At 36.8% G+C, this 21648-nt stretch overlaps 1 protein-coding gene across 1 annotated transcript in view; it reads right to left on the minus strand.

Annotated features, from left to right (window-relative positions):
• Positions 1-21648, minus strand: part of frem2a (FRAS1 related extracellular matrix 2a) — a 67190-nt gene that overhangs the window by 37215 nt on the left and 8327 nt on the right. Inside the window, exon 3 of the mRNA XM_024261619.2 lies at positions 6142-6288. Coding sequence (XP_024117387.1) covers positions 6142-6288 — 147 coding nt within the window. The remainder of the gene's footprint in view (positions 1-6141; positions 6289-21648) is intronic.

The raw sequence follows: 21648 nt of genomic DNA on the forward strand, positions 1-21648 counted from the left end.
TAACAGATCTAATTGCCTCCATTTATATCCCTGTGGGTTGATAATATGAAGAAAGAGTATTTAAAAATGATTAGGACAAATCTTTGGGAGTCTAGAGCTGCCAACTTACAAACAAGTAACTAAAGGAGGACAGTTCCTATCGATACACAGATTCTGATGTTTGGCTTCATTTGTTATTAAAGACCCACTCCAATGAAAATGGTGTTTAAAGCATGTTATTGAGGCATTTTTTCTCACAATGGAGGACATATATGAAGTAAATTAAAATAAAATAACATTTTTGAGTATTTTTTTAATCTAATTCTTGTGAATCATGAGCTGCCATTTAAAAAATATTGTATTTGTGATGTAGACAATATGCTGATGCATCCATTTGTAGACAAATACAGTGAATCAACAAATGTTTTTGTATTTCTCGTCTGAGCTAACATCTGGATTAAAACTTTATGGCTTGATAGCTTCAATTTTGTTGCACCGGTAATGTTAGGTTGGGGTGTGAGGGGCTGTAAGCTGGTAGGAGAAAGGGTAAATAGATGGATGATGGGAAATCACCTCTGAGGTAAATTTCCAATGAACTCTGCAGAAGCTTGAGTAAGAAAAATGCATTTTTTTTTTTTACATTTTGGCTAAAAACTGTGTAATCATGACAAAAATACCTTTGGGAACACTTTTACAATATATAAAAAGATAATAATAATTAATAAATCACATGAAAATGTAATTGATTCAGATGTTTACCAAATAATAAGATTTGTACCTCTAATGTGTCGTGCATAATCTCATTAAACGAGAGATTAACCACAGTGCAGAATAGAGACAGTGAAGAACCCAAAGGCTTATTGGGTGTCTAGGTGGTATAGGTGTGAGACAAAAGGTATAAATTGTTGGACTGAAGCTTCTGCAGAGACCGAAAAGGCGGTAATGAAGCAGGAAGAAGGGCAAAGTCTTAAATGAGTAAAAGCAGGTGAGGTGAAAAAGGTCTTTGCCGGAGCGAGATGAGGTGAGGAAAGAGTGTAGATGACAGCCAGAGGAGAGGAGACAGATTAAGTGGGCAGACAAATCAGAGGGTGGGGGGGTGAAGTGAAGAAAGTGACAGAACTCTATTTGCAGGTGAGGTTAGAGGACACACAACCCTTGAAGAATGAGAGCTCTATTGATATTTCAGGTGCACAGAGATTGTTAAAGACAACTAGTTTTACAGAGTTCTTTGTCAGAAGAAAAGGCTGCAGCAGCGGAAGAGTGAAGCGTAATCCACAAGCTTTCTTCCCCCGTTGCTCCGAGTGAGCTCTGCTTTGTGAGGGCGTCTTTAAACCTTTGATTCTTCGTCTGTGTTTACCCCCTCACTGATCCCCACTGCTGCAGCTGTCCTGCTGTGATGGACTATGAGTAAATGCTCTTCTTAAGTGTTACCTGCCACAGCACAAGCTTTCGTCAGATAACCCCTTCTGGCAGCAGTCCTTTGGCTTTTCCATCCCTGACACACTCCCTGCTTGATCTGCAGTAATCTATCCATCTGCCTGCACACACTTCCACCAGATCTTATTTTTTAAATCTTTTTTTTTTTTTAGTTCATGTCATCTTTGTAAATACTAATTTGCATTCTTTATGTGCAAACCAAAAATAATAGAATTATGAAGTGCTAATTTTAAGGTATACAGTTTTAGCATTACAAATATCCATCAAGTACAAGTAAATTCACTTATGATAGAGTTCCAAAATTATAGTTTATGCTATTGAAACACCAAAAGATTCTGATTTGTTGAATTTTGTATTATATATATATATATATTCTGAGTTATTTAAAGTTCCACTTTGATCAAACCTCTTCTCAGTGGTCTTTTGACTATGATTAGGCCGTTTTTAGGCTAAATCAAAGAATGTGTCGTTTTCTTGGACATAGTTTCTGCAGAGCAGCAGTAGATCATTAGAACTTGTGGGCGGGACTATTGGTGCAAACTAAAGTAAGCCTGCCCCCATTTCCCATCATCCCAAAATTAACTCTCTTTCTGCCACTAATTTACAAATAATTAACATTACTGGTGCAACAAAAATGGTGATTAATAGTAAGCTATCAAGTCATAAAGTTATACACCTGATTCTGGCTCAGACAATGAAAATGAAGATAAACATGGATACGTTTGACTATAAATGGATGCATCAGAATGGAGCGGAACAACCCACCCAACGTATTTTCATCGACACAAATACAATCTTATTCAAACTGCATTTTTTCCATCTGCTCCCGATTCACAATGATTTGAACAAAGAATTAATTTTCTTTTTATATGTTCTCTATCATCAAAAAAATACCACAAATATGTGTTAAAAACACAGTTTTCATTGAGGTGGGTCCTTAATGAATTTTTCCGTTATTCAGTAGGATGAATCAAGACAATAAAAATTAAAATGATATTGTCTAAATTAATTAGGGTAAAACAGTTACATATTTGTGTGGATATGTGTGTTTAGCTACTTCTTGTTTTGTTGTTGAAGTAATTTTACCTATAAAATCTACAAAACTGTTTCCAAATATTTTTTTTTAATATTAGCTTTTATTTGTATATTTCTATACTATTTCTTTTTAAATACAGTATTTGCTGACCACGTATTATCCATGAATGATCACAATATGAAATCATCCACAAAAGTGTATATTTAGATCATTTATTTTTATTTAGAGCTGTCAACAGATTTTAAAAAATGGATTAATCACATTTTTGTGTTGTGATTAATAACAATTAATCATATATTACATAGTATATATCTACTAGATAAGATATCATAACAAACTGTTTTTGCAGTATTTGCAGTATTATTTGCAGTATTTAAAAACACAAATGGAGTTGAGGCTGGTTAGAAAATTGCCTTTTTTACCTCCAGGTAAAAATCAGTCTCTGTTTTAAAGGACCTATCAACATTTAATGGTATGAAATGCCTTCCTAATGTTTATGGGAGAAATGCACATCGATTTTTATATAAATATTCAAATAGTACAAATAAAAAAAAGTGGAAGTCAGGTGAGCGTTCACCAATACACATTCTATATGACGTTAGTGTTTAACAATTTCACAAATTACAACTACAGTTGATTTTAACTGATGAAAATATTGATACAAAGCCCTCTTTCTTTGATTTTATTGCACCGAGTGACATCATACTGTGAAATTCACACCGAGTGGCTGTGCGTGTTCAGAGATAACCGAGTGCACACACGTGAAATGCATGAAGAGATTATGCTCAGTTAAACACACAGACACAAAAACCTTCCTAGAAGCATCAGGTAACTTAGTGTGCAGAGACATACATCACCAGCGCACAGACAGGTACATAAATCCAAGATAAACTGCTGCACTGTCATGTCTGCTCCTGATTAACTGGGATCAGGTCGATGGTGAGAGGTGGGACAGAGCAATGGCTGCTAACGGCGGCTGCTGCTTCTCCCTAAGCAAAGCAGCTGGAGCATGACAAAGTCAGCCAGGCAAGAGAGGCATTCAGGGCTGACACTGTCATCATCCTTTAAACCTTCAGGCTTTCACAAACACTCAGACATAAGCACAAAAACATGCTGCGCTGTTTTCTCCGAACACCTAATCGCCGACATCTGCTGGGCTGAAAGCTTAGCGGTGAGGCTGGCGTCGCCACCCGCGCAGCTGACTGGATTGGAGAAGGAAGCAAAACACAGCAGCACATTTTGGCATTTTACCCATAATAAGCTCTAAAGTGTCCGGTCACAGTTGTCAGCACTGGCACAAATTACATTTTTTTCCCCATGTTGTGTGATGATTGAATCTCGGGTGCGGTGAAGACAGGGACCTTCAATAACCCCCTCAGAAAAAGCAGAAGATTCTGAACAATGTTTCCTCGGGCTTGTAAGTTACTTTAGGCAATTTCAGCAGAGAGACATTATGTGTCGCGGGTACAAGCTTTGGTCGTGCTGTTCATTGTTTAATAGAACAGGATGATCCAAATCACCCACCATGCACACGACATATTTTGATGTATCTCGGTCTGGTTATAAAAGCCTCTCACAGCACTGAGTCGGCACTTTTAAAGGTTTTTAATGACTTGCTCTCAAGAACTGACTGATGATGCTGCCATTTAAGTTCTTTCAGATCTGACTGCTGCTTTTGACACAGTAAATTAAAAAGCTTTGAGTATGTGGTAGGAGAGGTTTTTGAGTAATTATTTGTAAGCATTTTTTTGTGCAAATATCAGAATATGATGAACCTGAATCCCCTCCGTTATAAGGGATTTATAGTCACTGAGCTTGATATGAATAACATCAAATTTAGCTTTTTTGGAGAAAAAAAAGTCCCACTCTGATAAAGGAAAATTGTTTTTTGGTGTTTTTAACTTGTTCTTGTTGCATTTTTCTGAAGGAAAATTAAGTACAAAATTGCATTTCTAAGTATTTCTTAATTCAAATTGTAATTTTAACATTTTAAGCATTTAGCAGACGAATAAAGACTGTTTAAAAAAGACCGTATTTGCGGAGTAGAAAACACAATCGGCTCCATTGTGATGCATCCACTTGAAGACAAACTGATCTTCTTGTCCAAACTGGAATTTGGCTCAAAACCGACCTCCTGGACGGCTCCGATATTGCACGCCATTTTTGCTGCACCGCTAATGTTAGGTTTGGGGTGTGAGGAGCTGTAAGCTAGCAGGACTGAATGTAAACAGAGTTCTGAGTAATGGGAAGGGGGGCGGGGTTGCTCCATACCAAATAAATGACACGTTTTTAAAATTTTGGCTAAAAACAGAATAATCGTAATTAAAAAGTTTTTAAAATAGAATAAAAGATAATCGGAGCCTAAACTTAAAGCACCAAGTATTTACATGATTTTCAATATGTTGCATTTTTCTGAGTGTCATGGGTCCCTAGGTAAAGTCTCACATGTCCCAGGGATGGGTGGACCAAAGACAAATCTTCAGTATCATCACTCTTTTTTTTTTTTTTTTTTTAGAATTGTTCTGTTCTCAAATTACTAATTATTCAGTCATTTTTAAGCATGTTTTTAGGACTGAATATAAGTTATAAGTTGAAAATAAAACAAAACTACTCAATTAAACAATTTTTATGACAAATATTTTGTATTGGGTATGTTATATTGGGTAAAAATTATCCACCAAAAGTGTAACTTCTAGGGTTAAACATTCCTCTTATTTATTTGAACTGCTGTACAAATAAAATTGCCATTTGCCATTAAAATTGACCCTTTATTTGCTTTGACATAAGCCTTTGTATAATTAAAATATAAAATAAGAATATTCAAATTCAGTTCAATGAAGTTTCATTCATGTGTATAGACAAGTACTGAATCCTTTTTAATTACATCTAACAGAAAACTTTACTTTATGCTTCCCTGATTTCCTGGATGTGATTTAGATTTTTTGAGGTTGTTTTGTTTTTGATTTAAGTTTATTTGAGGTCAACAATACAAATGAATGTGTGCAAATTACTATCTTTAGAGATTGTCCCGCCAGATCCTTTTTTCAAAGTTAGTCACTTCAGATAAACAATTTTCTCTAAAGTTGTTTGCTGCCAAACCACTAGTTTGATTGTAAATTGATTGTAAAATGTGATGGTAAAAATGTAATTGCAGTTTGTTTGTGTTTTTTGTGAAGAGGAAATCATCATCAGCATGAACGAAAATGAGGCAAAATTGTTGGACAGAACTGAAGAATTATAGAGCAGTAAATTCTGATAAAAAATGTAATTGGTTCAGGTTTTTTATCAAAGAAAATCCCATTTATTGTATTGAGTTAAGTGGATTATTATGAAAATCTTTTTAAAAAAATGCAAAGAAACTGTTAAGCTTGAAGTACTTTGTAATGATGCATGGAAACCAAGTGAAGTTTATTAAAGTTATGACAGTTTGGGACAAATTAACACATTTTTTGTCAGTAATAACAATTAAAATAACTTTTTCGTATTGTTAAGCTCCTTTTTGTCAGTATTTTTGACTTTCTGTTTACGGTTCACACCTGTCCTGAGTCATCACATCACCTGCTGCTCCTTCAGTGCATTTCTCCAGAGTGGTTTCAGTTGTTACCAGCCAGACCTTTTGTGCCACCTCGTGTTATTGTTGCTGCCTCCCGGTTCTGTCAAAGAAGCGAGACAGGAACACACAAACTAACCAATGAAAGACGTCTCCCCGAGGTAGCCTCTGCGTCTGAGCACCACATCCAGGTGTTTGTCCTCCTCATCCACCACGTAGTACTCCTTCTCCAGAGAGATCCAGGCCCAGTCCAGACGGAACTGCTGACCGCTCAGCTTGTTTCCACCTGAAAACAGAAAAAAAACAAATGTTGGTTTGGTTGAAGAATAACTTAAATGTCCCAGCGGTTCAGCTGAAAAATGACACAGGGGAAAAATGTGTGAAGCAAAAGGTTCACAGAAAACTGGATGAAGATGAAGCCTTTTAATTATTGACAGCGTGCTGGCCAAATGTTCACAGCATGTTTGCCTCAGAATATTTGATAAAACACCAAAAAGGTTTTTTATGCTTCAGTGTAAGCCCTTTCAGTCTGTGATCAGTTGAGGTGGATTGTGTTTTCTTTTCTTCCACTCTTCAAGCGGTTTGAGTCATCCCAACCAGCCAGTGTTAAAACGTCTTTTTTTTCTTTCAAAGCTAAGCCTACAGAACAACTCAATAGTTAATAAGCTTTTAAAAATGATGTTGCTTTGTGTGTTCAATTTCACAAACTACCCTCAGGGGTGAAAGTGTGTGGTAATAAATATATCACAGAAAATACTCGTCAGAAACTGAACCAACCAAAAGGAGAAATTATTTGATTATTTTCTTGTCTGACTTAGCAAAGATAAATGCATCACATTCTCTAAGACTATGGTCACATATTCCAAAATGTCACTTTTTTATATCGGTCAGTGTAAAAATGTGTACATTTATAAATTTACAATATTAAGATCTGAGTTGCTAATGGTGCAGAATGGTTCACTTTTTATAAAGTTATATATTGAGAAATGGATTGTTATTTCTCATTCATTCTATTCATCAGAATAACAATTCATGCTCTTATAAATTCTTCTTAACATATATTTTTTCTTTATCACAAGTTATTCAAGTTATAAACAACCAATCAGATGCCTCAGTAAAAGCATGTGATGCCCACTGGGCCCAAATCAAACATTTGATTGACAGCTTCTCTGCTTTCAGTGGAAGGGGTGTGGACTTCAAACAAGTTCTCTTGTGATTGGCGACAGTAGTTTCTCTAAAAACGTGTCTCAGACCGACTCGGCTACACATTCTCACCCCCAACTCATCATATATAGACGTGTCACTTTTTGACGTTTTGGTTGACGTTTTTTGACGTGCTAGGACGCAGTAACAGGTTAGGATACCGATAATGGATTAGGTACCGGTCCGGTTAGCATCATGGTATCAGTATCGATACCGATCTGGGTCCTGAGGGTTGGGGACCCCTGGTTGGCGTCTGAGCCCCAGTACTGAGCGGCTCTTGAACCAGTACCAGTTCACGGCCCGGAGTTTGAGGACCCCTGATTTAATGGGAACAGCCAGCATATCAAAAAACAACAAGTTGGGGAAAACCAAAATGTGAAAAAGTGATGCAGAAGAGGGCTAGAACCATACGCCCAAATATAACAAGTTGGGGGTGAGAATGCACAAAATAGCAACATGATCAGGAAGTGACCGATAAGGCACAAGCCTGAGGTAAGGCATTTTCTGTGTGTGAAGTCAACACCATGATATGTCCGGTAAAATGATATATGTCAATTGTGGCGCCTGACATTTACACGTCATCCAATCAGAGCTGCTATTGGACGGTAACCCGGCTACCACCGCCTTGTGCCCACCCAGCAATGGCCTCAATCTGCCACCATCTACATCCATGACCGCACCAAAGATTTAAAAAAAATCAGGTTGTGGCATGAAATCTTAAAGATTCTGCCTCTCTGTACCGCACTGATAGTTGTATTTGTGCATAAGCATTAAAAACCTAAGCCTGATTTTTTTTTTTTTTTTTTTTCATTTACCTCCATCGGAGTCACACATTTTAAAAATTGTAATGATGCCCCCTTTAAAGTGTGTGTTTTTGCATTTTTATCATCTTATGAGGGCTACATCCAGATAAAGGGCTCCTGTTGTTCAAATACACCACTGTGCAATAAACAGGAGCAAAGCCTTCATCACTAATCCCTAATAAAGAGTAAAGATGATACCCATCCATCTCCAAATGTGGCGCACCACACAGTGGGACTCTCTGTCAGAAGCAAACTAACATGCTTTGCTGACACGGTGCTAAAATGCAGCAAAGGTGAAAAGTTCAGCACTTTCCAGCTTGGCAGACATAGCTACAACATGCTGAGGTGAGGACACAGCTAATATAATCAGAGCTCCTCTATTCACTAGAAAGCCTGCGGGCTAAGTTCAGGCTTCACTTAACAAGCAAAAATACTAAATGCACACATTTTGAATTCCACTCTGTCTGCAACTTTGGCGTTCAATCCAGCCTCCACATGGTAAGTGGTGCAAAAACTGCCTGAAAACCTTATTGTGTGTGCTTTTTAGCATCTGTATGCTTCTGCGTGACCTCTCAGTGAACAGACAACAGGGATCTGAAACAGAAAGCTTCACACTGTCTCATCCTCCAGTCCTAGAAAAGGATAAAAGCCCTCTCACATGAGCTGACCAGACAAAAAAAGGAGCTTTGAAATTATGGTCAACGGAGCTAAATACCCCCTTCAAGGACTTTAATGACAAAAGTCAGCACACAGGCTTTGTTTTTTTAGCTTGACAAAGTATAAGGATCATTACTTGTGTGCAACATTTTCAAGGATCAGGGTTCTCGGAGAAAACCAGGGAGAAAAACTCTTGGATGCGTCGGTGCTGACATTTTGATGTTGGTTTGTCATAAAGGATATACTTTACACACTAATCTCTAAGAGCTGAGCTGTCAGATAGGATTACTTTGGAAGTAAAAAGCCTCAATATCAGAGGATGTGTAACCTAACTGCATAGTAATGTGTTGAGATTTCTTGCTGTGAAGAAGCTGCGAGACTCAAGACTGACTTTTTAAGTGTGAAATAGGAAATTTCTTTCCTTTATTTTGCAGAAGCTTTCTCCTAAAAGTAAAGATGAGTTTCAATAGTCGTCTTTGTTTTACTTAATACTGAAAATGTTGTTTTATGTGGGTTTTTAATCAGTAAAATTTGGAAATGGGTTGTAGAAAAAGCACAGAACCTCAAAATGGTACACATTTTTTGCGTTGTTTTCACAGAGAGTGGATAAAACTGCATGCAAATATAAAGGCACGTTCCGGAATTATATGACACTAAATCTGTCATATATTGGAATAAAGCTATGAAAGAAAACGTAGCATTACAGTTACAATTGTGTTCTTTCACCACTGACATTATCACATTTTCTTCAGAAAAAACAGTAAACTAATTAGCCTTCATTTAAATTTAATTGTTTTTTAGGTTATTTTTTTTTATTTTATTTGCTGAATTTGTCCCAACTTTTGTAAAAACAAATTTAAACTAATTTTCAACGACATACATAATGTCAGGTGTCAGCTCTGTCTCCCCCTCTGGTCATAACTTACCTGACTCCAATCTATCAATCATCCACCTGTTTCTTAAGCAGCACACAGAGCCTCACTCAGTGCGAAGTATTGTTTGTGCTCCCCTGCCTGCATTACTGAGCGTTTCTATCTGGAGCTGATCTTCTGTTTCTGACCCTGATATTTCTATCTTTGCCTGCTGCCTGCCCTGACCCTCGCCTGGACTCTGACATCTCTAGTTTCTTCTTGGATGATCTCATGCTCGTCCCTGATTTAGGATCAGACGGGCTACATGAGAATTGAACTGAGTGAACGTAACATCACTTATAGGAAATGGCTTACTTCCAGCTCCAATGAAATTAAATCGATTTCATTGCCAATTTTTTGCAATTCGAACATCGCCATGTTGGACAACGTCAGTAAGTGATGATTTTTCTGAGTCTGTCTGAGTCATTGTTTCTATGGCAACCACACAACCCATACCATTTGAAGCTGGACTTAAGATAATTTGTCAATCAAATGTTTCAAACATTTAAGACCACATAATGTTATTGGTCAGTTTATAACTTAATGAACTTGCCCTACTGAAAAATTATGATTAAAAAAAAGATTAGCTAGAAGATGTGTAATGTGTAGATTTTTATTTCTCAATAGAAGTCTACTGGGTTTTGGTATCTTGGAGCCGGCGGGTACTTCCTGTTAGAATGGTCACTCAGTCCAGTTCTAATGTACAGTCATTAGTTCCAAATAAGCCATCTAGCTTAAATAACATGGAGCAGGTGAGGAAAACACTCGTCAAAACATCCTGTGTTGGAGGAAACTGCAACAGTTTGCTGGAATATTCTCCATTAACATTTTTCTTCCCAACAAACAGCTTTTGATTTAGCTTGACAATAAAAAGCAATGTTCTTTTCTAAATTCCATTTTGAAAGACCTTAAGAGAAAATCTTTGGTATCAAATGCTGTTGATAAAAACTGAAATGAAAAGAGACAAACCAATGTCAGTGCTGCACCTTTTTCCCACCAAACATCATCTGTTTTTTTTTCTTTCTTCAAATCAGGTCTCACAATGACCTACACTTTCTCTTCCTCGTTCAAAGGTTTTTCTATAAAGACACAGAAATTCTAAGCAAATAAAGGCACAAGCATAATTCAATGAGACATCAAAACAAAAGCCTTGTGAGTCTTTTGTTTTGATGCAGGTCTGAGTGTTGCAGCACTGCTTGTTCTGGTACCTCATTCATCTGACCTCAATAACTTCAAGAGACCTCTCATTTTCAAAGTGTAGGAGAGATTATGTACGCGGTTAAATAATCGCATAAAAGGACCAATTTTACTTGTATTGTGTTCAGAGCTTGGAGGGCAGAACCCTTATTACAATCTAGCTATAAAAGACCATGATTCTATAACCCTTGTCAGTATATTGTTGGTCTTGGCAGACTATTTTATAAAAAGTTTCCATTTAGTAAAACTAAGAAGACAGTTTTTGCCAATTATCAAACCTAACATACCAAATATAAGTGTGTTAGAAATCTTCTTTTTTTGTTTGTGAAGGGAATTAACCATAAAAGCAATAATTTTCAATTCCTAAATAGTTTTAAAAACAGAAAAATACACAACATTAATAACCCGAGGTTTGCACAAATTCAAATAATTGGGCATAAAAACTGTTGTTTGAACAGGAAAAATAAGACAGAGAGTCAAGACCCCATCCTACGGTCGAATGTCTGATTGGACCCGCGGTGCCATGCTGCAGTCCTTAAGGGGTCCACTGTTCTGCTTTTGTTTTCCCTAAAAATCTCGGCTAATTACCTTGATTGGATTGGGTCTGTTCTGGCAGTAAAAAGCTGAAAAGGCAGCTGTTGCTGAAAGAGAACAGGACAGTAGTCTGTCCTTGAGGACTGCAGCCCGACACTGCTGGTTTTGTGGATACATGCAGGCACACACTGGTCAACAGCAGGTGGAAACGAGGGAGGATGCAGACTTTAAGCGTGCACAGAAACAGGGATTTGCAGAAAATGTGATGTGCATCTGTTGAGCAGCATAAAAAAGATTTATATATATATATAAAGTCTTGGGAAAGCATTATAAAAGTTTTAGTTTGTCAGACCCGTATGGATAGAGCCCTAGAATGTAAAGCTTCAGAGCAAAAAGTGTTCTAACTTTGCAAATATATACAAAGCAAGAAACACTTCAAAGATGTTTTTATGCTGTCATCAATATCATATTTTCAAATTAAACAGCTCGTGCAAGCACTTAACCAGCACTATCAGCTAGCTTTGCATATATGTGTGCAGCTCGCTACAGAGCGCCTACATATTTTATTAGGTTTCCTGTATGTAGTTTTGCCACAATACCATAAAAGAATAAAACTGGCAGAAAAAAACAGTCTCCCTTTTTAAGCTTATCAAATGTTACCAGCTTGCAAAGAAAAAGAAAAATCTCCCAGAGACTGAGATCTCAGAATTGTCACATCAAATGTTCAGTGCAGATTCCCTGAAATTGCATCTTTTATGGCTCTGCAGTAAACAGGAAAAAAAGCAGCAGTGCATACATAAAGGTGGAACTATCAGTCACAGATATGGAGTGAGTGTGTGAAGTCGGTGTCAAATGTTGTGTGTGATTGCAGGCGTGTGCTACAATGCCAACATCCCTGCTTGTGCTGTTTTTTGTGTTTTGGATAAGGAAATGTTAGATCCTGTAGTGCAACAGCCAAGTTTGAAAAGAAACAGACGATTACAGTTGTGTTTTGGCGGGGGGGTTTGGTACGGAGTGAGAGAATTAACATAAAGATACACAGAACAACAAGACTGTTCCTTCCTGCAGAGCATTTTCTGCTGCTGCTGGTAGAGTGGAGTGGTCTTATCCCTCATGCCTCCATCTGTCTTTGGTTCTCCTTTGTGTTTGAGTCCCCAGATTCCAGTGCGAGTGGCAAACAAAGGGATTTATGCAGCCAACCATCTCAATGATCTCTCACCGTGAAAACTCCAGAAAAAAAGTGCTTTGATTGTCCGTCCACCAAAACAAACCGTTTTAGCATCAACTGCAATCCAAAATCCAACACAAATGGTTGAAATTATAATTGTTTGAATGCTTTACAGCTTTCACACTACAGTGATTCTCCTGCTCCACATTTTTGGCAAGAACAAACTTGATCAGACTTTAAGTAATTTCAACAATCTTGGTGTCAAAACCTTCAGCCTTTTCAGGACATTACTGCTTGTACTTTTGGTATCATTAAATTAATATGTCCCAAAGGAAATGAATGAGAAATTGATCAAATTCTTCAAAAACTCTGTGCACTTTTAAACTTGTGAACTTCTGCATATTTTTTCAGCAAGAGACGCCATTCACACTTTAAAATGTTCAGTAAGGTTTTTAGGGTGATTTGGAATTTATCTTTTATGTTAGCAACATGTGAGCTGTTTTGGGGTAATTTAGACTTTTTTACATTCTGCTTTTTGGCAAAACTGGAGTTTAGCTAACATTTTAGCTTTATGCTAGGTGTTTTTTGGCTAATTTAGATATGTTTCCAGTTTTTGGCTAATTTGGAGCTTAGCTAACGTTTTAGCTTTATGCTAGCTGTTTTTTTTTTTGGCTAATTAAGATATGTTTCCAGTTTTTGGCTAATTTACAGTGAGCTAACATTTTAGCATTTTGCTAGCTGTTTTTTGGGGGCAAATTTAGACATATTTTCATTTTTTTGACTTTTTTTGGTATTTAGCTAATATTTTAGCAAGCTTTTAGCTTCAACATTTTTAGCTAACTGCTCTGGCATCTTTTGCGGCCACATTTAGCTTACTGCATTCACACACTTGCACTATTGGAGGTTATCCTAGGTATCTACTTTTTGATTTAAATCCTGTTGGCATATTTTGACAGAAGTGTTGTGGCTTCTCTGCTGAGAGGCTTAGTATTAATTAATAGTAAAACTCAATAAATGCATCCTTTTATTTATTTATTTATTCCTTGCTTGTTTTTCCGTAATTTTTCTTCAGGTGACATTTTACCTGAATAAAAGTTATCAGTGCTCCAAAAAATCCCTGACATTAATCCTCTAAACTTCATCATTTCCTCGCCTGCATCCTGTAGCCACAAGGCACGGCTGTGCTGCAGAAACACCTGAAGCCACATTGCACATGAAACCATAAGAAAGTGACAGCTGGGGTTCTCTCTTTTGAAGTTTTCGAGTTGCACCTAATATCCTGAGGTTTTTCAATGATTCCTGCAAAGGCAGATATTTATGACCCTGGGCATAGCTGAAGGCGAGAACGCTCTGGGACAGAGAAGCAGCCTCCTCGTGTTTGTGTGTACATGTGTGAGACACTCCTACATCAGTGCGCACATTTGCCTTTATCTGTGCCGAAGCGGCAGCATGCACAGTGTGTGTGAATTCTGATCGACAACCAAAAGCATTTTCTGTCCTGTAGGAGGTAGAACTTCAGCAGGTATGTCATTCTAGCTTCTCGCTGTGCCTTCTATACAATATTTTAGAGGGACGTGAGCGCAATACATCTTGGGACATTTACTGGCATTAAAAGCAGCCGAAAGCCAAAATAACATCACTGATGTTGCATTCTTTTTGTGTTCTCCTTTCTGTTTGTATTTTGTGACATAATGTGCCCAGCTTCTGCAACAAAACACACATTTCATATTCAAATATTTCAAGATTGGATACAGATTTTGGTAAAGGGAAGAAAAGATCCGTCCAAATGCAGTAACTGCCCTCCCAAATGTCCAAAAATCCCAAATTGCGATTAAAAAAAAAAAAAAAAAATCATAAAAAGTCACAAATAAACCTTTCTGTGTGGAGTTTGCATGTTCTGTTGGTGCATGCGTGCATACTCCAGCTTGCTCCTACAGTCTAAAAAATGTTTCATAGGTTGATTGGTTACCCTTAAGTCGCCCTATGTGAGCATGTGTGAGTGCGTGTGGCAGTGATTGTGCGCTGTTTGGAAGACAGGCAACCTGTCCAGGGTGTACCCCGCCTTCACAAAACTATGACTGGAACAGGCTCCAGCAACCCCATGACTCCAAAATGGGTTAAAAAAATAGGCTAAAAAACAATCAAAAAGACACTCAGCCAAGTAACTACCAAAACAAACCATCCAACCAACCACTACAACCAGCAAACCAACCAACCACTCACCAAAACCAACCAACCAATCAATCAATCAATCAATCAATTAATGAGTCAACCAGCTGACCAACCAACCAATCACTCAACCATCAAAATCAACCACTCAACCAACCAACCAACCACCAAGACTAACCACCCAACCACAAAAACAACCCATCCAACGAACCACCAAAATAAATCAACCAACCACTCAAACCAACCAATTAATCAAAGAGCCAACCAACCACTCACCAAAACCAACCAACCAATCAATCAATCAATCAATCAATCAATTAATGAGTCAACCAGCTGACCAACCAACCAATCACTCAACCAATCACTAAAATCAATCAACTTACCACTAAAACCAGCCAGCCAACCAACCAACCAACCCAACTAACCACCAAAGCCAACCAACCAATCAATTAATGAGTCACCCAGCCAACTAACTACCGAAACAAACTATCCAACCGACCACTACCACCAGCCAACCTACCAACCAACACCCACCAAAACCAACCACCCAGCCAACCAATCAATCAATCAATTAATGAGCCACCCAGCAGACCAACCAAGCAACCACCGAAACCAACCACCCAACCAACCAATCACTCAAGCAATCACCAAAATTAATCAACTTATCACTAAAACCAGCCAACCAACCAACCAACCAACCAACCAACCCAACTAACCACCAAAGCCAACCAACCAATCAATCAATGAGTCAACCAGCCAACCAACAAACCAACCACTCAACCATCAAAATCAACCACTCAACCAACCAACCAACCACCAAGACTAACCACCCAACCACAAAAACAACCCATCCAACGAACCACCAAAATAAATCAACCAACCACTCAAACCAACCAATTAATCAAAGAGCCAACCAACCAACCACCAAAACCAAGCAACCAAAAAAAACACAAAGAAGGGCATACAGAACAATAGACAGACATAAAAAAGAGGGGGGAAATGATAAATGCAGCCTCAATGGGACAAAAACCAGTGTCCTCCTTGTACCTGTCCCAAGCCTGGTATATGCAGACAGTAGTATATTCCACATCAAACTTTATGAACATATCAAATAAATCAAAGGAGACAATAGATTAGAATTCAGAGGTACCCAAACTTTTTTGTTCAAAATCTAAATGGGGTCCTGGTGTGCGGGCCAAATACAACATTTTTTTGTCATGAAATAAAAGGAGAAAGTATATAATATGGTTTAATTTATTTATTTTGATTCTGAATTCAATAAGGTAACACACATTAATTACACATTGACTGTAACAGCAAGGCCTCACTGGCCATTTTGAATTGAAAAACAAGGTCAAGTTAAACAAACTTTCTTCCAATGCAAACAGCAAACTGCTGTCGCTCCATCTTGGCTAGCTAAAAAAGGAGCTAAAAGCATCAGAAGTCGCCAGGAAGGCTTTAGGGAATTTCCAAATTTGGCCTGCGGGCCCCTCTTTGGCCACCCATGGATTAGATGGATAAAATAATTGATATGAGGATAGCATAGTTTTCTAAGCATTTAGGGGATTGGAAGGATAGACACTGCTTAGTGGGGGCTGGCTAAATCCAGACCTGGATTATTTTCACAGCATTTACTGTTAAGCCAATAGTTTTCATTACAAAGTTCTTTAATGTAGCAGCTTTGAAGAAGAAGGAAAAGGAGCTCTTAAGCACAGTACACTTTGAAGATGTGGTCTGAGCAAAGAACTGTACACGAGGTATACTTTGAACTCCACAGATATCATAAATAAATCTGAATAAAAGGCTGATAAAGAGCCAAGAAAAAATAGATAAGTGAGGATGAGTTTTCAAGTAAACTTAGTTCTGTTTCATCATAAAATATACATTTTGCAAAGAAAAAATATAGAAAACAGGGTTGTGGACTTGATGAGAGGACTAAAAAAATAAAATTTGATGTTAATTGTTGGGTATTTACAATGTTAATTCCTTGATTTCAACTGTTTCTTAAGATCAGAGAGTGCTTTGGTCATGCTCCAATCTGCACGTCACACATCATTTTCCAAGCTTGGGAAAACACCAAATGGAAGGCTGTTACCTCTTTTTCACAAGGTTAGAACCAAATGTGTATAATCGCGAGCGCTGCAGACTGTACTAGCATCTTACAAACGAGAGATCCATCAACACTCTGACAGATAGATAAAGGAAGGCAGTAAAACCTGAAACTGTTAACTGGGAGCGAGTCGATTCCTGTCATAATAAACCACCACAGTGAAATTAATAAGACGGGAAGACTGAATCTCAAGAGAATAGAGGATAGGGATTGACTTCCAGACAGACGAAAATAACACTAAAGGACACAATATAGTATGAACGCAGATGTTGCACATTGTAGGGAGTGAGAAATGAATAAATCACTAAGAACAAAGATCTCAAACTGACAGTGTGAGAGGGAGGCGATGAAGAGGATGTGAACGGGAGAGCTGCGACCTAAGAGAAGCGAGTGACAGTAAAGTCTTGACTCTAGTCTGACAAAGGGAATTTAGTCCTCAAGCCAGAGAAGAAGCTGATGTTAGAAATGTTAGATTTCCCTAAAACATTTCTCACAAAGGGTGTGGCCTAAAACCTGCTGTAATGATGCTGACTTCAATCATGGCTTGAAGTCAGCATCATTTTTTACTTTGTTAATGTGCAGATTGGCTTTAGCCCCGCCCAGATTAATCCCACCTCCTTGAATCAATACCTGAACCTATTAATTAAAGCCCGTATTTAATGAGCTCTTTCTGAGTTTTAATCATTATTATTTTTCAACTGGGTGTTTCTCCAGTCCTTTTTGAGCAACTTTTTGTTATTAACCCTTTAACACAGGAGCTCCAGTGTTTGTGTTCCCTTATTTACTGTAATTTTTTTAATTGTTAATGCGATCAACATAATTCCAACAGGTTCTGAAGGAGAAAAGCGGCACGAACACAACTGTTAAAGATTGAAAAGTTACAGTATGTTATTGCTTTGGTATCGCCAGCGTTAGAGGGTTAAACTTTTTGGCAGTATTTCTTGGCCTCTTTAGTTTCTCTCTGCTGTAAACAACAATATATTTCTCAATATACAGCATATTTACAGTATATTCCATATGTGGAAGCAATATTTATCAGTACATTGAAATATAATGACATACTCAAACTATTACCATTTTCTTATATACCAATCTATATATTGTGATATATTGCTCTATACACTGAAATATGCTATATAATGCATTTTAAAATTCATAAAAGGTTTCTAAGGCAAATTAGAAAAAAAATCTACATAGTTAAAAAGATTCTCTACAAAGGCAAAAAAAAAGTTGTTTATGTCTGTATTTTCCTAATCTTTTTTTTTAGACTAATGAGGAAAATTTTGTGTACATAAAGTTTATTTTATGTAAAATTACCAAAAAATGTGCTCTTACAGTTAACTAACTTGGTAAGTTTTACAAATATAGAAATGTTATTACAAAATAAATACTTGTGTATTTTTATTGGACTAGTTTTAACAGTTTTTGTCATATTTTACTTAACTTATCATTTAAATGAGATAAAAATAATTTCAAAGGTAAAAATATTGCAAAAAACAACCTGCAATATTGTTATTTTATATTATATATATATATTTCTTTGTGACTTTCTTTCAGTTTTTTCTTTCTGTGACACAAATGTAACCAGAGAAAAAAGTTCACAAAGGAGCATCATCTTCCACTTCAAAGTGCTGTCATGAAGCCTGTTTGCACAATAACTCTTTAAGAACAACTTTTCTGTTCTATTATTAATAAATAATTTGAATTTCATACACAAGATAAATCCTCAAGAATATATAGGTTATGAGGTAAAAAGAATAAACAAAAAATATGCAAATTGTAGTGAATGTTTGGAGGAATGAGAAGCCTTTTTCTTGGTGCTAACTAGTCTATATTTAACCACAAGAGGAAAAGAAAAGAAAAAAAAACATATATTTTCTTGCTTAGACAGATAGGGATATATAATGAATCAGGTGTAATGAGCATTTTGTGGTTGGAGTAAAACAGGAAAAAAGTATCGTTAATGAAGAAGCTTGACTTGTGTGTGTTGCTTGTGAGCACAAATTACTGCTGCTGGTAGCTCGGTGAAACAATTAATCATATTTACAGTAAGAGTGGGAACTAAAAAAAAAAAAACATATTATAATGCATAAAGTGTGGGCTTTATTTTAAATCCTACGACACTTTTATCCCCATAAACTTCTGCTGCTGCCCATTACAGATACGCACCTCTTGGTTTTTAAATTTTCACTTCTTTTTCTGAATTGACTTCCTTTAATTATTAATATAAAATCTATTGCTTTATGTCACATCTGTCCAAAAGGTGCAAAAATCTGACTTCCCGAAAGAAAGAGAAGAGTTAAAACAACTACTGCTTTGCACTTTATTTTTCTGTGGAATCAGAGAGAAGCAGTATTTCAGTGAGTTACATGGAAGCACAGATTTTAGAAAGGTCTGAAGAAATTCAACTTTCATGGAAAACTCAATGCTGTTATGAATTTTAAAATGCAGCTGATCAGTTTCCACTGTGAATAACTAAAAATAAAATGCATTTAATGTTGCAGTTGGCATAAAATATATTTGTTGTGAATTAAAAACATTTAATCAACTAGATTGATCAATTTTCTTCATATTTATAGGAGAAAAACTTTTCCTTTTTTGTGTTTTATAAGCAACAAATATGGATTTTCAGTGCATTGGTTAGTAAAAAAGAAATCGTTTTTGCCTTTAATAACATTTTTTATCAGGTAATCACTTCAAATAATCAAGAAAATCTTGAAGCAATTTACTTATAATGAATAGAAAACACAGTTTCTCAATCTCCACTGCACTTTGTCTTGTTCATTACTGTGAGTCTCTGATGATCCGGCAGCCAAACAAAAGCCTGAGAAACATACTGCGCTTCAGCCAATTTGAGTTAAATATAGAGACCCCGGCTGGTCTTAACCTGCTCGAAAAGGTTTCTTCTGACGCTCTTTCCTTGCAGATGAGCCTGTAATAGGGCCGCATAATTACCAGTGGCTCCCTCAGAGGTCTGCCCGGCCCCAACGCCCAGGGCTCTCATTACTGCAGATGCTGCCTGGGGTCTTAAATATCAAACATCTCCATCTCCTGGAGGCCTGGCCACCCTTTCGCCTGCAGCAACCCCTCAGCACTTATGTTTCACATGTATGTGGGGGTATCATCTGCATAAAAGTGCACCACTTTATACAAGCTTTAACTATGTTTTTTTTTTTAAACGAAAAAAAAAAAGCAGGAATATTCATGTGTTATAGTTATTTATTTCCTCTAAAATGGAAACTTGTAGAATTTCCTGCAGCAATTCACAATTCTTTCATGCTGTACTCAAAAGGATTAACAATGTGCTTTTAAAAATATGGTGTATTTCCTTTGCAAGTTTGATATCAGGCGGATGTTGGCTTTTATTTCCTTTCTGTGGAGAATGATGAACAGTCTAAGGCGAATTGTCAGAGAAAGTCAGTAGCTGCGTTTCCATTGACCATGAATTTGTGCAAATTGAATTTACGATGATAAATTTGCTTAATGGAAACACGTCAATTAAAAAAAAAACTCGCATTTATGAAAGAAGTTTGGTGCTTGAAGGAGGCGGTTTTTGGGGAAATATTAAAATTTTTTTTTTTTTGCAAAACTGTAATAGAAACCAGTTCTTTGAATTGAATGAGTCACATGATCAACAGTGGTGGCCACAGTAACACAGAGCTCATCAAAAGTTAAGTGTGTCATGCAGAATTGTTGGATCTACAGCTCCTCTGTACTATCACTAACCACGATTTCCCAAAATTGTAACCATCATCAGTAGCCGCTCCCACGTAACTTGTCACTCCACGGCCTGAATATGACGCCGACGTCTCCTTTGATAGATGATGATGAGCATGACAGAAATTTGAACGTATCGGCTGTAAATCAAAGTATTGTTCACATCCATCACTGAGTTTTTGAAATACTTATTACATTAGTTGGTTTGTTTATTTGCATAATTATGATTCATTGGAAACAGTGTTATTAAGAAATTGTATTTTTCAACATTTTTAGAATTTCTATAAAGTTTTGCGCATCTGAAAACTCATAACGACAGGTTTATATTTAATTTTAAATACATAAAAATTTACCAGTATGATATGCACTTCTAAAATTTAATCAATTGTGTGAATTACTCACAAAACACCAGTTGATGACTGCAGGAAGTCTTTAAAGGAATTAATTTTTTGATTCAGAAACCAAGTTGTTTTGTTTGGATTTTCTTTATGATAGAAGTAATTAACTACATCTAGACTAAATTTTAATACTTTTTAAAGTGTTACAGCTACTGTACATTTCTAAAAAAAAGCATCTTTTTGATTAAGTTTTCCAATTTTTTAACGCACATTTGCAGCTTTTGTAACAATTTAAAATCTATTTAATGTAATGTTTACTAATTATTTCAGATACATTTAGTTGCCTGTTTGTCTTTTTTGGATGTATTTGACCTAAAATGCAGCCAGCACTTCCCTCTCCCCCTCAGTTCAACCCGAACACCAGATTGACAAGCAGCCATCATTTAATTAGCTGGATTAAAATGACTGTCTGAGCTCAGAGATGCATTCCACTTATAAACAGGAATGAATTAGCAGAGCTGGGCTGACACATAAACCCTGTGAAAGTCTTGACTGCCGCAATACGGAATTTAGCGTTAATACAATCTGACAGGTCCTGCGGTCACATTTACAAACGATACAGGTCATCTCATTTATTTATTGAAGTGTAAAAAATTGTGTTTTAATATTGCTAACTGGAAAGCGTTTTTATTTTTTTGCATAAGGTAGAACATCTTATCCATACACAAGTAAATGAATCTGACGTAGCATCATTTGAAGCACAGATTTATGGACTAAAGACCTGCAGAAGTGTTTCCCATCAGCAGAGCTTTGAGTGACAGATCATTTCAGGCACGAAT

Source organism: Oryzias melastigma, linkage group LG14, assembly GCF_002922805.2.
Source record: "Oryzias melastigma strain HK-1 linkage group LG14, ASM292280v2, whole genome shotgun sequence".
NCBI lineage: Eukaryota > Metazoa > Chordata > Actinopteri > Beloniformes > Adrianichthyidae > Oryzias > Oryzias melastigma.